Source organism: Natrix helvetica (assembly GCF_964273705.1).
Source record: "Natrix helvetica genome assembly, chromosome: Z".
NCBI classification, from domain to species: domain Eukaryota; kingdom Metazoa; phylum Chordata; class Lepidosauria; order Squamata; family Natricidae; genus Natrix; species Natrix helvetica.
In genome coordinates, this window is record NC_138554.1 from 83,681,670 (window position 1) to 83,701,421 (window position 19,752).

Genomic DNA, 19,752 nt, shown 5'->3' on the forward strand with positions numbered 1-19,752 from the left:
AAATTACCATGTTTTCCCCACTTTTCGGTAACTCTATTATAAAGTCCATTGCGATCTCCTCCCACGGCCTCGTTGGCTCTGCTACTGTTTGCAGCAGTCTGAGGGGATTTCCCGGTCATCTCTTCATTGTGGCGCAGATAGTACATCTTTTCACATAACTATCCACCTCTTTCTTTATGCCAGGCCACCAGAATTGCCTCCGGGCTAAGTGTAAAGTCTTTAGGAACCCATAGTGGCCTGCTGGTTTGGCGTCGTGGCTCCTCAGGAAATTAGGGTAGGTAAAGATTCTGGGATGTAGAATTTCATCCCCTTCCATGCAAGGTCATCTCTTTTTGTCAAGATATGTTGGTTGTTTTGGAACCAGGGGTCTGCTAGCAGTTTGGTTTTGAGCCTCGTGATTAGGTCGCTTGCAGGTTGGTCTTACCGGTCACGGCATTGCCTCCTAGTGGTCACTTAGGCAGCTGTTTGAATAGAGAGAATGATGACGTCCACTACATGCTCCAGTTCGCATTTGTACTGAGGCATGCGGGAGAGGGCGTAAGCTAGAAAGTTCCTCCCCCTGGAATGTGCTTTAAAACAAAATCAAAACGGTTGAAGTATTGAGCCCATCGGACTTGTTTGGGTGATAGTTTCTGTGGGGTCCTAAGCGCCTCCAGATTTTTGTGGTCAGTCCAGACTTTGAACGGTTTCTGGCCCCCTTCCAACAGGTGTCTCCAGGTTAGCAGTGCCCATCTCACTGCGAAAGCCTCCTTTTCCCATGCTGCCCATCGTCTCTGTGTCTGTGAGCTTGCGGGAGGTGTAGGTGCAGTGTTGGAAGTTTCCTTGGTTGTTTCTTTGGAGTAGCATCGCTCCTACAGCCATGTCGCTGGCATCTGCCTGGATCACAAAGGGTTGCTTGGGGTCAGGATGCTTCAGCACTGGCTCCTTTGCAAACATTTCTTTTAGTGTTTTGAACGTCTCTTGGCAGGTTAGGTCCCACAGTAAGGGTTGTCCAGGACAAGGTTTTGTTCCTGGGCTCCCTGTCTTCAGGAGGTCTGTCAGGGGTTTAGCAATCTTCGCAAAGGAGGGGATGAATTGCCTGTAGAAGTTCGCGAACCCTAGGAAGCTTTGTAGCTTTCTGCGGGTGCGAGGGGGATACCAGCTTAGGATGACTTGCACTTTCGCTGGGTTCATCTCTATTCTCTCATTTGACACTCGGTAACCCAGGTAGTCTAACTGTGCATGGTGGAATTCGCATTTTGATACCTTAACGTACAGGTTGGCTGCCAGAAGTTTCTCCAGTACTTGGCGGACCAGGGGTACATGGTCGTCCATGGTCTATGTGTAGATAAGGATGTTATCCAGGTAGACGAGGACCCTCCCACCTGTAGAGGTGCTTATGCAGCACCTTGTTTATTAACTGCATGAATACCGCTGGGGTCGCCTACAATCCGAAAGGCATCACTTTGAATTGAAAGCTCCATAGCGGGCAGTTGAATGCTGTTTCCACTCATCTCCCTCTCTGATAAGTACTCGATAGTAGGCTTCTCTGAGATCTAGTTATGTGAAGACTTTTCCCTTGGCCAGATGAGATAGCATGTCCTTCATGAGGGAAAAGGGGTATAGGTCAGTGATGGCGAACCATTTTTGGCTCACGTGCCTTAAGTGAGGGGAGCGCAGGGGGGTTGTGTGTGGGCGTGCCGCACCCATAATGCAATGCGGGAGCCCCCAGGGCGCATGCACACACTACAGGTGCAACCCCCCCATTTTTGCATGCTTTTTTTGCCCTCCCCGGGCTCCAGAGGCTTTATAGGAGCCTGGGGAGGGGAAAAACAGCCTCCCCCGCCCCCCGGAAGCCCTCCAGAGGCTTCAGGGACCTTCAGGAAACTGCCTCTGGAGCAGTCAACAGGACCCTCTGAGCAAACCGGAAGTCACTTCCGGTTTGCTCGGAAGGTTGTTTTGAGCACTCCGAAGGCTTCAGGGACCTTCAGGACACTTCCCTGAAGCTTCTGGAGCAGTCAAAACGACCCTCCAAGCAAACAGGAGGTGACTTCCGGTTTGCTCTGAGGGTCGTTTTGAGCACTCGAAGGCTTCAGGGACCTTCAGGACGCTTCCCTAAAGCCTCCGGAGCAGTCAAAACGAACCTCTGAACAAACCGGAAGTCCATTCCCGAACTTCCGGTTTGCCCGTAGGGCTGGTTTTTTGCACTCCGGAGGCTTCAGGGAAGCTCATGAAGCCTTCTGAGGGCCTCCAGTGGGACGGGGGAGGTTCTTTTCGCCCTCCCCAGGCTCCTATAAAGTCTCTGGAGCCTGGGGAGGGCGAAAAATGGCTTTAAAAAAGGGTGAACTTAGCTGGCCAGCGCGCATGTGTGCTGCCCAGCTGACAGGGCAGTGCCTAGCGTGCCCTGACAAAAGGCTCCGCGTGCCACCTGTGGCACACGTGCCATAGGTTCGCCATCACTGTTATAGGTTGTCTTTGCACACCGCATTTATCCCTCAAAAGTCCACACACAATCTCATAGTTCCATCTTTTTTTTCTTTGAAGAGGACTGGTGCTTGGCTCGGTCAGGTTGGTGGCATAGGCTCCCCCCATTAGGGACCTGTCGACCTGCTTGAACAGGATCGGGTGGGCTCTGATCCCCAGTTTCAGGACTGTGGTTAGGTTGATCAAGCACCTCATGCATCCTGAGTCTATTAGAGCTTGAAAATCCCCCTGGTTTCCTGTTTTTGGGGCTGTGAGGCGTATTGAAAAAAGGAAATTGTGAATTGGTTCACTCACCATTGGGTCATTTTCTCCCTTGTCCTTGCTGTCATATGATTCGGGCGACTGGTGGTCGTTGCCTGGGGTTCCACCACTTTTGCCTGAGGGGGAAGGGGCCTCTGCAGCGTGAAGGGCTTTCCCAGATGTGTTGGTGGTCTGTTGGGAGCCTCCTTCTGGTCGTGCCCTGGGCAGTGAGTCTGGCCTTGGTTTTGGGACTGGGGTTGGGCATGCAGCTGCCATGTGGCCTATCCCCCTACATCTGTAGCATTTCAGTGGACTTTGAGGGAGGGCTGGTCTCGGGGCCTGCTGTGGTGCTGTGGTTTCCCGCCGGCTGGGTGGTTTCAGGTCAGGTTGACCTCACTCTTTTGTGTCCGGTTGCTTTCTCATGTCGTTGGCGCGCAGCCCACTGTCAACTCTTGTTGCTACTCGGAACCACTCAGAGAGTCAATTTGGGATGTCACAGTATGCGGTTACCTGGGCAATTCACTTGTCCAGGCTTGTTCTGAAAAAATGCACCAGCAGCCACTCTGATAAAGGGGGTAGCCTTCCTATGACCCTCCTAAATTCACGGATGTGCTCTTTGATGGGGAGGTCCCTCTGCTTTAGGTTGCTGAGTTCCTCTTTTGCATGTGGGTCCTCCTCCACCTCCTCAAATCTGGCCTCTAGCAGTTGCAGGAAATCATCTACATCTTGCAGTTGCGGGGGGCTTTCCTCTTGTGGACGGCTGCTAACCATTCCCTTGCTTCTTCCTCTATCCCCTCTGCGATGGTATTCACCATGGCCCTGGGGGATGAGTAGAAGTGCCCATAGTGTTCTAGGTGGATATCAGCTGAATCAAGGAATAGAGCTCTGATCTGAGTCCCCGTCAAACTTTCCCCTGAATTGGGGCGGGTCATTCAGCCCTACTCCTCCAACCTCCTGTTGGCCTCTGTATGCTTGCGCCCAATATGGCTGGACATCTTCCTCACCTCTAGTTCGGAGGGAGGGGTTTGCCTGCCCTGGGCAGCCTGCCTGCTGCGTGGGAGAGGTACTGGTTGCAGTTTCGGGCTCCTTCTCCTCCTATTGGGTGGAGAAGGAGGGCTGCACTCCAATCTGCGTCTCCTCCCCTCAACAGGATAAGATGTCCCTCCCCTCTCTTTCGGGCAGCATGATGGCCCCTCATCAGTAAAGGTGGTCTTGTCAAAATCCTCCCTTTGTTGCTTTATTGCACTCTCCAGGGATTCCATCTGGGGCTTTGGGAGCCTGGCTTGTGCCCAGTCCTACCTCCAGTCCACCCTTGCCAGTTCGCTGAGACCCTTCCCTGTATCTGGGGACTAGGATAAGGGAACTCTATTTCAGCTGCCTTAGGGGCTAATTTCCACCAGTACTCATCCTTTCTTGCTTCTGCTGCTGAGAAAGGAATCACAGCTTGCCTGTCTGGAGCTTTGATGTCTGGAGCTAGCCGCATACCTCTAGTTGCAATCAATCAGGAGGGAGAGCTTGGAGAGCCTGGGATTCAGGAAACCCAGAAATATTGATAGATTTTAAAAGTCAGTTTCGGCTCTCTGTGAAGTTTCCAAAAAATGACCTAATTAATTTACGAGCCTCGAGACAAAGTTCAAGAGAAATCCATTCATTTATTAGGATCAACATTTTGGCATGTTCTTCTGCGGAGCAGAAACTGATTCACGCTTAATTGCGTTTGAACTTTACCCCGTATCCCCTCCTTTCTGTCTGTGTCATAAATCACATCCACCAACAAGGTGTTGCGGCAGGCTATGAACATGCACATTTCACATGCCAGCTGTAGGAATATGAGACCTGACTCTGGCCAAAGGTATGCATGGAATTCTCCTCCCTTTTCCTATGTCAACAATAGTAGTCATGGAAATGCTTTGACTTCAGGAGCATTTCAGGTAAGACCAACGTTCTTTCTCCCATTGTAGGAATATTGGTTGCGCTTCAGATCCTTTTTATTCAATGTTGCCATTTTGTAGGACCTAGGCCTGTGATGGCGAACCTATAACACATGTGCTACATGTGGCAAGCAGACCCCTCTCTGCAGACATGCAAGCTGTCACCCCAGCTCAGCTCCACCATGCATGTGCACATGCCTCCCATCAGTTGGCTGATTTTTGGGTCTCTGCTGTGCAGGGACAGGGCACATGCGGGAAACGTGCACACATGAAGTATGGTGGGGAATTGCATGCGCATGCGTGGGAGTGTGGGGAGCGGGGGAGGTCCCCAGAAGGCTGCATAGAGGCATACCTTTAGCTCCCAGGAGGCTGCAGGGAGGCCTACTAGGCCCCAAATGGGGCAAGGGGGGTCACATATATGTGCAGAGGGGCAAGGGGAGTGCAGGGGGTGGTCACACATTGCATTATGGGTGTGGGCGCTATTGTGCACAGGTTTTTGGCATGCAACGACAAAAAGGTTAGTCCTCACTGACCTAGGCATTGTGCCTTGGTCACATTGTGATACACACTCTCCGAGACAGCTTGTTCCCAGAGATATAGATTGCACATATTGCCTTGGAGTTTTGAAAAGCTTTAAAATATGGCTTTAGCCCCAATCTGTGGTTAATATATTGGGTGTGAAGCTATCATGAAATATTGTAATTGCTTTTTTTAGTTCAGACTGTTTAGTTCAGACTGACTTGTTTGTTTTTCTTTGTATTAAATTTGATACATTGCCTTAGAACAGTGATCTTTTCTCCCCCACCCGTGCATGAGTGTGCGACACCCCGCCCTGTACATGACCCCCCTGTGCGGGGGGGGGGAGTTTGTGCCCTCCCCAGGCTCCAGAAGTTTTCCTGAAGCCTAGGGAGGGTGAAAACGGCCTCCCCATGCCCTCTGGAAGGCTGAAAAACAGCTGGACAGCGTGCGCGCTGGAGCTGAGGGGTGCCGTGTTGACAAAAATGGCTCCACGTGCCACAGGTGTCATAGATTCGCCATCATGGCCGAGTTTGTTGGCATGGGTGACTATAATGAAAATATACATAGAAACATAATTTAACAAATGACATTATAGGTGACTATGGCTTGAAAGAATCTGATATTTAATAGATTTCAGAAATTATTGGACATTGTTGTTATACTTCTAGCTCAGGGGTGTCAAACTCAATTTCACTGCGGGCTGCATCAGGGTTGTGGTTCGGGGAGGCAGCTCCCACTGCTTCTGTGCTTGCACTCCTTGGCCAGGTTGCTCATGATGTGTGTGGGAGGTCGGAGGGGCGCCCTCTCTTTGAGAGGAGACATGGATTTGTAACCAAAGCATCCTCGGTGATAGGATGGGAGATCACCAGGAAAGGTCAGTAGGAGGGATTGGGATGGCAAAAGGCAGCAGGGCTGCTGGTAGCGAAATGTTAAGGCAAGATTTACCTCAGACTCTCACTCTCTCCCACTTGCTTTGTCCTATTTCCCCACTGGAAATGGCTGTTTGCAACACACAAGGAGGGCATACTTTCACAATTCAAGAATATCAATGTGCTCTTCATTAAGTGCACATGAGGTATCTCAGGGTGGGGAAGGCCATGAGGGGGTCTAGTGATAGAATAAACCCACAAGGCCTCCCCAATCTGTTAAGATATGCTTCTCCCTCCTTTCCTGCCACACACACTCACTTATCTTGTAAACATCTGAGACGAGAATTGGCTTGGAAATGATTTTAGTGCTGAGAATGGATGCTCTTGATGCCATAATATCACGCAGTTTCAGGCACCCATCTTCTTTTGCAGAGAATCAGGGACCCCAAAACTTTCATTCTTGGTGTGTTTGCTGGTCTCCTGCTCCTCCCCCCAGCTACTTTCCACTTAACTACTTAATGAGACCTTATTGAATATTTACATGCAAATGGGGCATCTGTGTTTACATGAGGCACTTAGAGCGAGACAGAGAGAGATCAAAAGAGCAATCTTATCCAGTGTGTGTGTGTGTGTGTGTGTGTGTGTGTGAGAGAGAGAGAGAGAGAGAGAGAGAGAGAGAGAGAGAGAGAGAGGGAGGGAGAGCGCAATTCATGCTTCCTCTGGGGCACCCAAACTGCTGGCAGGGGTGGCTGCAACCATCTGAGCGGCCCCTCCCCAGCCAACCAGCTCGCCAGCTCCTCCTGCCTTACTTCCTAAATCTCGGCATTCTTCTCCTCGTCCTCCCCACTCAAGCGGCAGTGGGCTGTGCAGGACAACAGGGCCTCTTATTTCTCCCACGGTGTGGTAAGCACCGGCTTCATTTGGGGCATTCAAGCTGCTGGCTGTGCCCCACCCTCCTGCCCCCAGCCAACCCGCACTGACTGACTTCCTCCGCAAAGTCTCACCGTTCTTCTCATCTTTGTTGTCATCTTTTCTGTTCAAGCAGCGGCAGGCTCTGTGGGACAGAGTCTCATTCCTGCCCCGGCGTGGCGAACTCTGGCGGACTGGGGGCTGGTGTGAAGAGCCTGGCCCCACAGTGCCTCCTTGCTCAGTTGAAGCCTTCGTTCAGCCTTCAAACAGTAAGGCTGGCCACACAAGCAGAGCATCATTGGTTCTTGCACCCGACCAATTCCAATTCCACGGCCAACTTACCTGAATGAAGTTGAAGGCTGAATGAAACCTTCAACTGAGTGAGGAAGCACTGCGGGACCAGGCCCTTCATACTCCCGTATATCCTGCTGGAGTTGGCTGTACCGGGGCAGGAATGAGATCACCCTCACCCACCCTCAACCCCCAGAGCAGCCACATCCCTTCACTAACCTGCTTTCCAGCTCTGTTCATTGCCGCCACGTGCAGGCAAGAAAAGTAGTCTGTGGGTCTACGGTAAAAAAAATTAGTTCAGACATTCTAACTTTTCATGAAAATTAAGATCTCGCAAGGTTGGAAGGTCTGAATTTTACTGTAGTCCCACATACTACTTTTCTTGCCCTGCATTTGGCAAAGTCTAACTAAAAATGGCATTATGAGTCATAGCAATGTTTGATTGTCAAAAGCAAAACAATTTAAGAAGGGAAGTAATAAAAATGCTTTATGCATTGTAAATTAATCTTCCTAAAAATAATGAAATATTTCAACCAGTAAATGCAAAGCATGGGCATTTTAAAAGATTTATATAACTGGTCTGGTCAACAGTCTTAAGATTCACTTCATGTGGTAATTTTGAAACCATGAATTAAACTGTGGGGGAAGCTGATTTTCCTAGAACAGCTACAATTCACACTATCCCTTATAAACCAATCATAGTAACTGTATTACATGTTAAGTTTGAGTCAAAGTCTGAAAGATATAGCTTCTTCATTATTGATACAGTAATGACCTCTATTATGCTTTATGCTTCCATATTTTGCCTATGCATGCTTTGCACATGATGTAAGATTAGGGAAACAGTTGAAAAAAACATAGTTTTTTTTAATAAGGATGTGGGTGGAAAGCCTAATAAAGTAATTAATTAAAACAAGCCAAGAACAAGCTGTTTGGATATCTTGGTAATTTTTCATAAGTTGCATGAGATTTTAGCTTGTTCTTAGCAAAAGCAGCTTTCATTTTTTTCACCTTACATAAAATCAGAGCGTAGATATAGGGAAGGAAATTTGCAATACAACCTTGAGCCTTGATGTAGTATGATAAGGATGTTTTTAAATCATGATTGAGTTGACTATTTTGAATGAGACCTGCTTAAATAATGAGTGAGCTGATTGCAAGAGTAACTAAAATTAAGAGAAAACTTTCCTTGGACTGCTTTTATATTAATCCATAAAGTCATTAATAATACACAAATTTGCTTCTCTAAGTAAATTTTACCTTACTGTTAAACAGTGCAAATTTTGACATTGTGATGGCATAATGTGATGGTATTGGAATTGGTATTGTAGGAAGATCTTCGAGTTGATGGCCGTGGCTGTGAAGATTATAGATGTATAGAAGTGGAAACAGATGTGATATCTAATACAAGTGGATCTGCTAGAGTAAAACTTGTAAGTATGTCTAACATATTGTATCCCGCCATTATATTCACTGATTTTATTTGAAGAAGGAATTTTTCTCTTTATGAAATCAGTACTAATTTGTTACTTAAGAATTTTAGAATATGATTCTAGATTTAAGTTAAAAATTAATATATGGCTCTTATAGGTCAGAATGTACTTGGTATGAAAATGCATGAAATATTATTTTCAATTACCAAGTTGTGTTTATGCTAATTGGCAAGCAGAAGAAATTGCTACAAGAATAACCTAGACCTTATTTATAAATGTGCTCTGAATTTGCTCCCAATAAAGCAAGACTTACTCCATGATAGCTGTATATGTTTTGTGGACAAATGCTGAAAGGAGCAAAGAGCAAGCATTATGCGTCTCTGAACATGAAGTGGAATATAAATATAATAATTATAAACATTGTTGCACAGCTAAATGGGTATTGTTTTCTGCTCAAACAGTTTTTTCCCTTAAGCAGAAAATAATACCCTAATCAAGGAATTAACAAGGAGAAAATCACAGTTCCATCAACACTGACAGGGTAAGCTAGTGTATATAAACAGGGAGCAAGCTTCACACTCACTAGCATTGATAAAGTTATCTATTTTAGTAATGTCTACAAATGAATAATCAAGGTCCTCAGGGAGAACCAAGGATTCTACAGTTAAACCCAGAGCCACAAATCCAAACCCCCAAAACAATCAAATAGTTTTGGAACCATTTGGAGAGCACTGGGTGCCTATTTTTTGTTGTATGGATCGTGGAAATATCTAAATATTTAATAGCTATGCAAATACATAAGGTATTGAGAGCACTTAGTTTTACAAGTCTACCTAATACTGTGTTTTTTTGTTTTTTTAAAATATATATTTCATTGATACAATTTTTAAAATAAATATAAAAAGTTCCATATTTATGTGAACAGCATGTTGTCTGGGCACAGTTAGTTTTAAGTAGAGATACATCAATAATCATAATCACAATCATAATAAACCTATCAATATTAACCACAAAGTAATAATACAATTAGTTTATCCATCTTGAAAAAAATACAGTGCAAATTTTTTTATTATCTTTTAAATCTTTTTAGTTTCTAACCTCTGTTTCTGTTAGTTTGCAACTCGTAAAACAAATCCCATGTTTAAAAGTATTCTGTTTCTTTCTTTTCTTTTAAGTGTTAATCTATCCATCACACTTTCCACTGTAGGGATCTCTTCATTTTCCCATTGTTATGCAAACACAGTTCTTGCTCCCATTAACATATGTAAAATTAAGTATGTATTCCCTTTATTATACTATTCTGGAAATATACCCAACAAGAATATTTCTGGTTTCAAATCTATGTGTGGCTTTATCATTTTTTCTAACCAAGTATGTATTTTAGTCCAGTATATATTTTTTTTGCTTTTGGCGTGTCCACCACATATGATAATATGAACCTAGTATCACATTACACTCCCAACATTTACCTGATAGATTTTCAAACATCTTTGCTAGTCTCGCTGGTGGTAAATGCCACCTATAAAACATTCTGTATAGATTTTCCTTATATACTGTTGACATTGTTAGTTTACAATTTCTATCCCACAGTTTCTGCCATCTATGTAGTTCTATTGAATAACCAACAATTTTTGCCCATATTATTGTTTCTTTCACTTGTTCTTCTTCTATACTCAGTAGATAGTTATACATTTTTAAAATTATATTTATTTTTATACATTTTTCATCTGTCCCTAGTAATATCTGATTTAGTTCTGTTGGTTCTTTATAAAAATCATACATTCTTGCATCTTTCTCATATCTTAATATGGCCACCATGCTAAATCAATCCTTTGATTGGTCAATTCTTGTTTAAATTTAAATTCCCCTTTGTCATTCAAGATGTCATTATATCTTACATTTTTTCCCATATTAATCACATTTGGATATATCAGTGCCTCCATCATGAAAAGCTGACTGGTATTTTCATATAATGTCTTTCTTTGATTTTCCCCCATACTAACAACAATGCATTTCTAACAAAATGTCTTTGAAAGTATCCATTTTTTTTATTTTTCCCATACCATTGAAAAGCATGTCACCTTAATTGGAGATCATGTCCCTCCAAATTTAATAATCATTTATGTCTCAGATTTACTCATTCTTTCACCCAGGCAAGTGCAGAGGCCTGGTAACATAACTCCCAATTTGGCAACCCAAAGCCCCCTTTATGTTTGATATATTATAGCAGTTTCAGTCTTATTCTTGTTTTTTCCCCTTGCAAAATATATTTTAATATCATTATATTTAGTTCTTCAAAGATTTTTTTTCTAATTTTATCAGAATTTTTTGGAATAAGAATAACAGTCTCAGCAAGATATTCATTTTTATTGTAGCTATTCTTCCTATTCTTCCTATCATCGATAACTGCAGATTTTTCCATTTCTCCAAGTCTAATTTGATTTGTTGTAGCATTTTCGTATAATCTTCTTTAATAGTTGCACAACTTGCACAACTGAATTCCTAAGTATCTAGCTTTCTTAACTATCTGAATATCTATCTTCTCCACCAGCTCTTTTTTATTGTTTCTCTGTAACATTTTTTACTTGTATTTTAGTTTTCTCTTTATTCATTTTCAATCCTGCAACTTTACCATATTCTGCTATCATTTTTATTAACTTGGGTCCAGTTTCTTGTGGTTCTTCTAAGATAAATGCTAGATCATCTGTAGTTTATATTTTTCTGTTTTAATTTCCATTCCTTTTATTTCTGGATCTAGTCTGATGTTTCTGTTTAATACTTCCAGTGTTAATATAAATTGTAAAGGGGACAAGGGACATCCTTGTCTCGTGCCTTGCCTTATGTAAAAGTTCTCTGTCATTTCCCCACTGACCATCACTTTTGCAGTTTGTTTAGAATATATTGCCTTAATCATGTTGATAAATTTCTCATCCAAATCCATATATTTTAATTGTAGTAACATAAATTGCCAATTTACGTTATGCGATGATTTCTGTGCATTTAAAAAAATCAATGGCATTTGTTTTTCGAATGTAAATGTCTTTAGGATGATTCTCACATTATTTTTAATTTGTCTTTTAGGTTAAAATCCATTCTGGTCTAGTATAAATTCATTCAAAAATATTTTAAATCTCTCTGCAATTATTGTAGCATATATTTTGTAATATGCATTTAATCCCTTTCTGGGAGAGGGGGCGGTTTAGAAATCCAAGAAATAAATAAATAAATAATAATAAATAGTAATATTGGCCTATAATTTTTTTATCTGTGTTCTGTCTGATTCTTCTTTCGGTATTAGAGTTATATTTGCTTCCATCCACATGTTTGGTGTTTTGACTTCTAACATTGGCAAACCTAAAATATCTTGTAAGTGTTTATAAAGTTCTGCTGAAGTTCCATCTGGTCCTGGTGTTTTGTTTTGTTTTTTGTCTCATAATCACCACTATTAATTCCATTATCGTTATCTTTTCATGTAACATACCCTTCACTATTTCAGGCACTTGGGGTAGTTCAGCTTTCTCCAAATATTGTTTTATTTTTTCTTCTGCCACCTTCTCTTGATTGTATAATTTTTCATAGTAATTCTGAATTATTTTCTTTTTGATTTCATTTTGGTAGTGAAGGGTTCCCTTTTCATCTAACAAACTGTATCTATTTTTTCTTTATATGCTAACCATCTTACAAGTTCATTGGCATTTTCAAAGTAGTTTTGTTTTGCTCATTTAATTTTTTGTGCTAGTTCTTCTGCTTCCATTAAGTTAAGTTTGTGTTTCATTAGTTCAATCAACCAATCTTTATTGATTAGCCCTTGGGCCATATCAAAGTACTAAGTTCCAGAGACAAAAACTACAGTTTAAAATGAGATTGAAATAAACCACAATTTAAAATGTAAATTGAATAAAATACAATTTAAAATATAATCAGAATAGAGTGCAATAATTTAAATTACAAATTAAATATGCTTAAAATTATATTACAATGTCACCCCTACGTCTACCCCGTCAAGTGGTCTTTCCTACAATCTACCGCGTTTTGCTGCACCAACTTTGTCCTTGTTTCCATCAACTTTACAGTAAATTTGGCAATCCATTTCACCAGCTGCAAATTAGTACCTAACAAAACTGTTGCAAAAAACGCTCTTTGGACTTAGGAGTGCTGGTATAAAAGATCCTACCCAACTGGTGTTCCCTCAAATCTGAGTACAGGGGGCAATCAAAAATTATGTGGGATATTGTTTCGACTTCCCCCGTCCCACATAAACAGACTCTTTCACTTGCAGGGATTCCCTTATACCTGCCCCAACGCATGTTTGTTTGAAGTTGGTCCAATCTCAATTTGGAAAAAAAATCTTATGACGGGAGATAAAGGCAAAGTTAAGTATTTTTCTATTTTAAAAATTTGTTTGTTTACTGATAGCCAGGGACAAACTTTTGCTGCTGTCACTTGTGCAATGTCTGATTGTGCACTTATGTCCATAAATTTCTGTGTAATCCAAGATCTGATCAGCCTAAAATCATGCTGCTGCCAGTTTAAAGGAATACCAAAACTTGATACCTGCTTCAAAATTCTTGATAACCAATTATTTTTATTATTTGAGCTAATCTGCTCCATTAGCGCTATCTTTACTAACCTCCCTTCCTCCATCTCGATTATTCTTAGCCAGTAATAAACAGTCTTCAACATGGCCCTTGTGCCAATCGCTTGTATTTCCAATTCTGCCCTCACTACGCATGCTGGGGTTCCAGGGGACACAGCCAAGATTCTCCTCAAGAACTTATTTTGAGGGATTTCCAACCCAGGCAACTTAACTAACCCCCATATTTCTGCCCCATAGGTAAATATTGGTTCAATTTTCGCCTGAAAGACCTTTAACACTGGGGTTAATGAAGATGGAGTTTTCTCTAAGATAAGTTTATTTAATTGGGCCGTCCGAGGTAGAACCTTCTGAGCTCCGGCTTTTATATGTTTATTCCATTTACCATTTGTCTGGCATACTACCCCTAAGTAGGTAAATGACTGCGCTTGTTCTATTCTTCTGCCACTTAAAATCCATCTCCTCATCTTTTGTTGCCTGCTAAATACCATTACCGTTGATTTCTCTACGTTAATTATCAAGCAAATGCAATATGCTGCCAACCTCCCGAGTGACCTTCGTAGCCCCATCTGTGAGGCCGATATCAAAATTATATCATCAGCATATAACAAGCAATTTACCTGTCTTGTTCCTATACTAGGCCCATGGAGTGATATGTCTTCCAAACATTTTGGCAAGTCATTTAAGTATAAATTGAGAAGTGTTGGAGCTAAAATGCAACCTTGTCTTACGCCTTATTTATTGGGATTGCATTTGTTACCGATCCTGTCCTGTTCACTCGAACTCTAACCTGGGTTTCCATGTATAACCATCTAATTAAATATAGCAATTTTTTTTCTATTCCCATGGCCTCTAATTTATCCCATAATATTTGTCTATTAATTGTATTGAAGGCAGCCTTTAGGTCTATAAATGCCACATACAGTGGTTTTCTCCATAGTGAGGGGAGGAGTATCCAGGATGGGTTGACATTGTCCTCTCTTGATTGGGCTGAGTCAGATAAGCTCTTTGGGCCACGCCTTGGTCACCAGGCTCCACCCCAGTTATCGACTCAGCCCTCAACTGGGTGGTTGTGCCATCCAGGAACTCCTGAGAATCCTAAGGAAAAAACTAGAGACCTTTTAAAAGAAGCACAAAACTGCCTGAGTGAGTATCTGGAGACTCACAGAAAGCCTGGTGGGACTAGGAGCGGTTGACATTAGCCCCCAGGGGCGGCACACAGCTTAGGTCACTAAGGGTGACCTGGGTCACTCAGCAAGAACCGCCAGCTGCTCTGAAACGCTGAGCCTCCCCAAGCGTCACCAGAGCACAGCGGGAGGCTGGAGCAGAGCTCATTTATGAGACAAAGCTTCCAGAAGGCTAATTCCACCGCAGCAAGGGGCGCGGCAGCTCTTGGAGCAAAAGACCGCTTTTCAAGCCCCAGATTGAAGCGCCCTTTGAATTTCGGTGTGAGTCGCCTTGGGGACCATGTGCTCCAAGATGGCGGCCCCCTGTTCCTCCGAGGACACAAGCCGGAATCTGGTCCCTGCAGCTATGACCAGCAGCCCTGCCAGAGAATCTCCAAACAGGTTTGAAACCCCTCCGGGGGCCTCTTCGGGGGGGGGGCAGCAGCAAGGCTAAAGCAAAGCCAAGCACATTCCCCCGCAGGGCTCACAAGAGTACAAAATGTGCGGCAGAGTTCTGAGCAGCCCAAGCCGCTTGCGTTTGTTTGGATCTCAGGGGGAGGGGCAGGGCCAGCTCCTTTCTGGCGTGAATCATCCTCCTGAGGAGATTTCAAGCCATGGGGGAGGAGCACTAGCAGCAGCACAGGCATGGGAAGGAGCCAGTTCCTCACCTCTGAGGGGGCGGAACATCACCAGCCCGAAGGAGGCTAAAGATGTCCCCACAGCTGCAGCTGCTCCCTTGCCAGACGCTTTCCCTAAGGAAAGGGGGGTGGAACCCCCATGGCAAAACCAAAGGAAACCCTAGGAGCCCAGAGATAGATTCAAACGACAAAAGCAATTTTGCAATAAGGCAGCAAAAAGCCCGGCTCCAGTTTCTGATAAAAGGCTTCCCTGGGGCAATGTTTAGGGCTTCCCTCCGCTGGGGGAGGGACAGAGCGGGATTCCTTGCAGCTATCAAAGGATTTGGGAGGTTGGCTCTTGGCTAGCTGACCCCTTTCTCATTCAAATTTCGCTTCCATGGAGACCTTTCCAGAAAGCTTTTGCAACCACTCTCCTTGTTAGACTGCATTTTGCATGCGTTTGACCTTAACAACAGCAAATCGGACTGAATTAGTGGAGAAGGGGGAACATGCTTTCTAACTTTCCAGAATCTGCTTCCTAGTATATCAGAGCTTGTGAGCACTTTTCCACAGACAAAAACAAGACTTAACCCCCCCAAGAAAAACTAATTTTAAATATGAGAAAAGAGGCACAGGGCACTCGAACTCATAGGCAAGAAGGCTAACAGCGGGGGGGGGGAGCGCTCCCTGGACTAGGACGGAGGATATAAGTCCAGGGATCTCACCCAGCAAAGCTGCAGAGGAAGACCCCTCGCTGCAAGGGAGGGTGCCCATTGACATCCCGGGTCTCTGGGGCCCTGTCCAGGGATGGCAATCACATCCTTTCACAATGCCACTCCGGTTGCCTTCCCCCCTCAAAGCCCTCCCCCCAAGCCAGCTCATCTGGATGGGCAGGCAGGAGTGCTAGCCAGATGCCAATCTTCAAAAATATTTGGAATTCATATCTATATACATCTTTAATTGACTGAAAGTTGGATTGTGAGTAGTATTGAACTGGATTGTTAATTCCCAACCATGGGTTGTGGAAGCCTTGCCTCAGCCCCTCAGGGGTGGCAAACTGTTCCACTCAGGCCTTAACAGCCTAACTGTCATTTGACAAGGCCTTGTCATTGGGGCCTATTTCAAATGCTTATGCTCTTTACTTTACTTTACTTTATTTAGATTTATATACCGCTCCCTCTCCCCAAAGGGACTCGGGGCGGTGTACAGTCAGAGTTAAAACACCATATACATACATCTACATAGAGGAGGCGATATACAAACTGTACAGTAATAATAAAATTAGAGATAACATTAAAATCTACCCCAAAATCTACCCCAAAATTAGAAAATTAACTGCCAGGAGGATTAAGAATAGGACTATAAATGGGCTAATTGGAACAGGTGGGTCTTGAGTTTCTTGCGGAAGGAGCGGGGATCAGTGGTGGTTCTAATATCGGGGGGGAGGTCATTCCAGAGGGTTGGGCCCATCACAGAGAAGGCCCTACTCCTGGGCACCGCCCGCTGGCATTGCTTGGTGGACGGCACCCGGAGGAATCCCTCCCTGTGAGAGCGAATTGGTCGCAGGGATGTATGGGGTAGGATGCGATCCTGCAGGTAACTAGGTCCTGTGCCATGGAGCGCTTTAAAGATGGTAATCAACACCTTGAAACGCACCCGAAAAACCACAGGTAGCCAGTGCAGCTCGCGCAGGAGAGGTGTTATGTGGGAGTATCTAGTACTCCCCATGATAGCCCGCGCGGCCGCATTCTGGACCAGCTGCAGTCTTCGGGTGCATCTCAAGGGGAGCCCCATGTAGAGAGCGTTGCAGTAGTCCAGACGGGACGTCACCAGCGCATGAGTGACTGTGCGAAGGGCATCCCGGTCCAATAGGGGGCGCAATTGGCGCACCAGGCGAACCTGGTGGAACGCTCCCCTCGCCACGGCTGCCACATGGTCATCCATCGACAGCTGGGCATCTAGGAGGACGCCCAAATTGCGCACTCGCTCCACGGGGGCCAGTTGCTCGCCCCCAATGGCCAGCGATGGAACCCACTGGTTGAACCGGGGTGCCGGTAGCCACAGCCACTCCGTCTTGGAGGGGTTGAGCTTGAGTCTGTTGCTTCCCATCCAGACCCGTACGGCCTCCAAGCACCGGGACATCACTTCGACGGCCTCGTTGGGGTGGTTCGGGGTGGAGATGTACAACTGCGTATCATCAGCGTACAGATGGTATTCGACCCCGAAACCACGAATGGTCTCACCCAGCGGCTTCATATATGTGTTGAACAGGAGAGGCGAGAGGACCGATCCCTGCGGCACCCCACAAGTGAGCGGCCTCAGGGTCGACCTCTGCTCCCCTGCCAATACGCATTGCGTCCGGCCGGAGAGGTAGGAGCAGAACCACCGTAAAACGGTGCCCCTCACCCCCAAACCCTCCAGACGGCGCAGTAGGATACCATAGTCCAGGGGTGGCGAACACGCGGCTCTCGAGCCGCATGCGGCTCCCGGCCAAAATGAATGCGGCTCTTTCCCTCTTATCATTATTTTGTATACTGTGGCTCTTTACCAAGTTTGGATTTTGTTATGCTGCTTCTGAGGAGGGACTTTTCGGTGCTAAACCCGGATCGCGCGCTCCCTTTCGGCGCTAAACCCGGAAGTATGGTCTTGCCCCGCCCCTGGCGACGCGACGACGCTTGCCTGCGCTCCACCAGCTCGGCTGGGAACGGAGACGTTTCTCTGCTCAGCAATGTCTTCAGTGGAGTGGTGGCAGCCTGGCAGGCTGACCCTGCGTCCCTTTCAGGCGCTCCGCTCCGCTGAGGAAACGTCTCCGTTCCCAGCCGAGCTGGTGGAGCGCAGGCAAGCGTCGTCGCGTCGCCAGGGGCGGGGCAAGACCGTACTTCTGGGTTTAGCGCCGAAAGGGAGCACGCGATCCAGCGCGATCCAGCAGGAACCTACCAATGCCCGTGTGTCACATGTTGTGTCACATCTTGCCGTTAGTTCTTAGTGTGGAGGATGCAGCACACCCTCACCATCACTGCAGGATTTTTACCCTCACTCAAAATGGCAAAATGCAAAGCTAAACGAAAATATGAAGATGAACACAGGACATTTTTGGAAGAATGGGAAGATGCTTTCTTCTTTATTGAACGGAATGGGAAAGCGCTGTGTTTAATATGCAATACTATGATATCACATTTCAAGGCTTCAAATCTTCACCGTCATTTTAGCACTCTCCATGCTAATATTGACAAGGAATTACCCAAAGGTACTGAACTACGCAAGCAAAAATTGAGCACCTTGAAAAGCCAGGTAAAAAGACAGTCTCAAATGTTTCAGCAATTAACCAAGCATGGAGAAACTGTGACCCTTGCATCCTATAAAGTGGCGTGGAACATTGCCCGTGCTAAAAAACCATGCAATGAGGGGGAGTTTCTAAAACAGTGTTTTGCGGATGTAATTGAAACCTTGGCTCCAGACAATAAAAAACTCAAAGATTCCATCAATGATCTCCAGCTGTCACGGCACACAGTTGAAACCAGAATAGCAGACATAAATAATGTGATTGAGTCAGATCTACACGCAGACCGGTCCATTCTGACTGACACTCATGTAAAGGAACTGCTCCGAGTGGCTACAACTGAATACAAACCTGATTTGCAGAAGATTACTGAAAACAAAAGATGCCAGAAATCCCACTGAGATTATCATCCCATCACTCCAACAAGGTAACAAAAAACACCTGACTGAGCATGTTATATTATGTGTTTAATATATTATTGTTAAAATTATATGCTTTTGTGTGAGTGTTTGTCTGTTTTGGCAGGTCACTGCGTGGTGTGGCTCTCTGACTCTGACAGTTTAAAATTTTGGCTCTTTTTGTCGAACTTGTTCGCCACCCCTGCCATAGTCGATGGTATCAAAAGCAGCTGAGAGGTCTAATAGGACCAGGAGGGAGGAACAACCCCCATCCCTGGCCCTCCAGAGATCATCCACCAACGCGACCAAGGCCGTCTCCGTGCTGTGACCGGGCCGGAAACCGGACTGGCGCGGATCTAGATAATCAATTTCCTCCAGGTGACGTGGGAACTGTTGTGCCACCACACTCTACAACCTTCACTAAAAACGGAAGGTTGGAGACAGGACGATAATTAGCTAACTCAGCTGGGTCCAGAGAAGGCTTCTTGAGTAAGGGCCTCACTACCGCCTCTTTCAAGGCGGCCGGGTAGGACCCCTCACTCAGTGACGCGTTCACTAGTCCCAGGAGCCAGCCGCGTGTGACCTCCCAGGATGCCAGTATAAGCCAGGAGGGACACGGGTCCAGTAAACATGTAGTGGCTCGCAGTCGCCCACGCAACCTGTCCATATCATTGGAAGCAACAGAGTCAAACTCCTCCCAGAGTGGTCCCTCAAGACTCGCCTCCGACGTCTCCCCTAGGCCACTGATGGGGACCCATTCCCTCCGGATTTGAGCGATTTTGTCCTGCAGATATTCCCCAAATTCCTCTGCTCTACCCTGCAAGGGGGCTTCCCGCGGCCTCTGTAACAGGAGGAAGCGGGTCACCCGAAACAGGGCAGCAGGGTGGTTGTTTGCGGACGCAATAAGAGCGGCACAATGTCGACGTTTGGCCGCTCTTAATGCCACAAGGTAGGTCCGTAAATAGGCTCTTATCTGTGTTCGGTCAGATTCGGAGCGTGAGGATCTCCATTTGCTCTCTAGGCGTCTCTTGTGGCGTTTCAT

At 45.3% G+C, this 19,752-nt stretch overlaps 1 protein-coding gene across 1 annotated transcript in view; it reads left to right on the forward strand.

Annotated features, from left to right (window-relative positions):
* The window catches only part of EXOSC7 (exosome component 7), an 80,532-nt gene that overhangs the window by 8,016 nt on the left and 52,764 nt on the right, over positions 1-19,752 (forward strand). Inside the window, exon 2 of the mRNA XM_081933369.1 lies at positions 8,554-8,655. Coding sequence (XP_081789495.1) covers positions 8,554-8,655 — 102 coding nt within the window. The remainder of the gene's footprint in view (positions 1-8,553; positions 8,656-19,752) is intronic.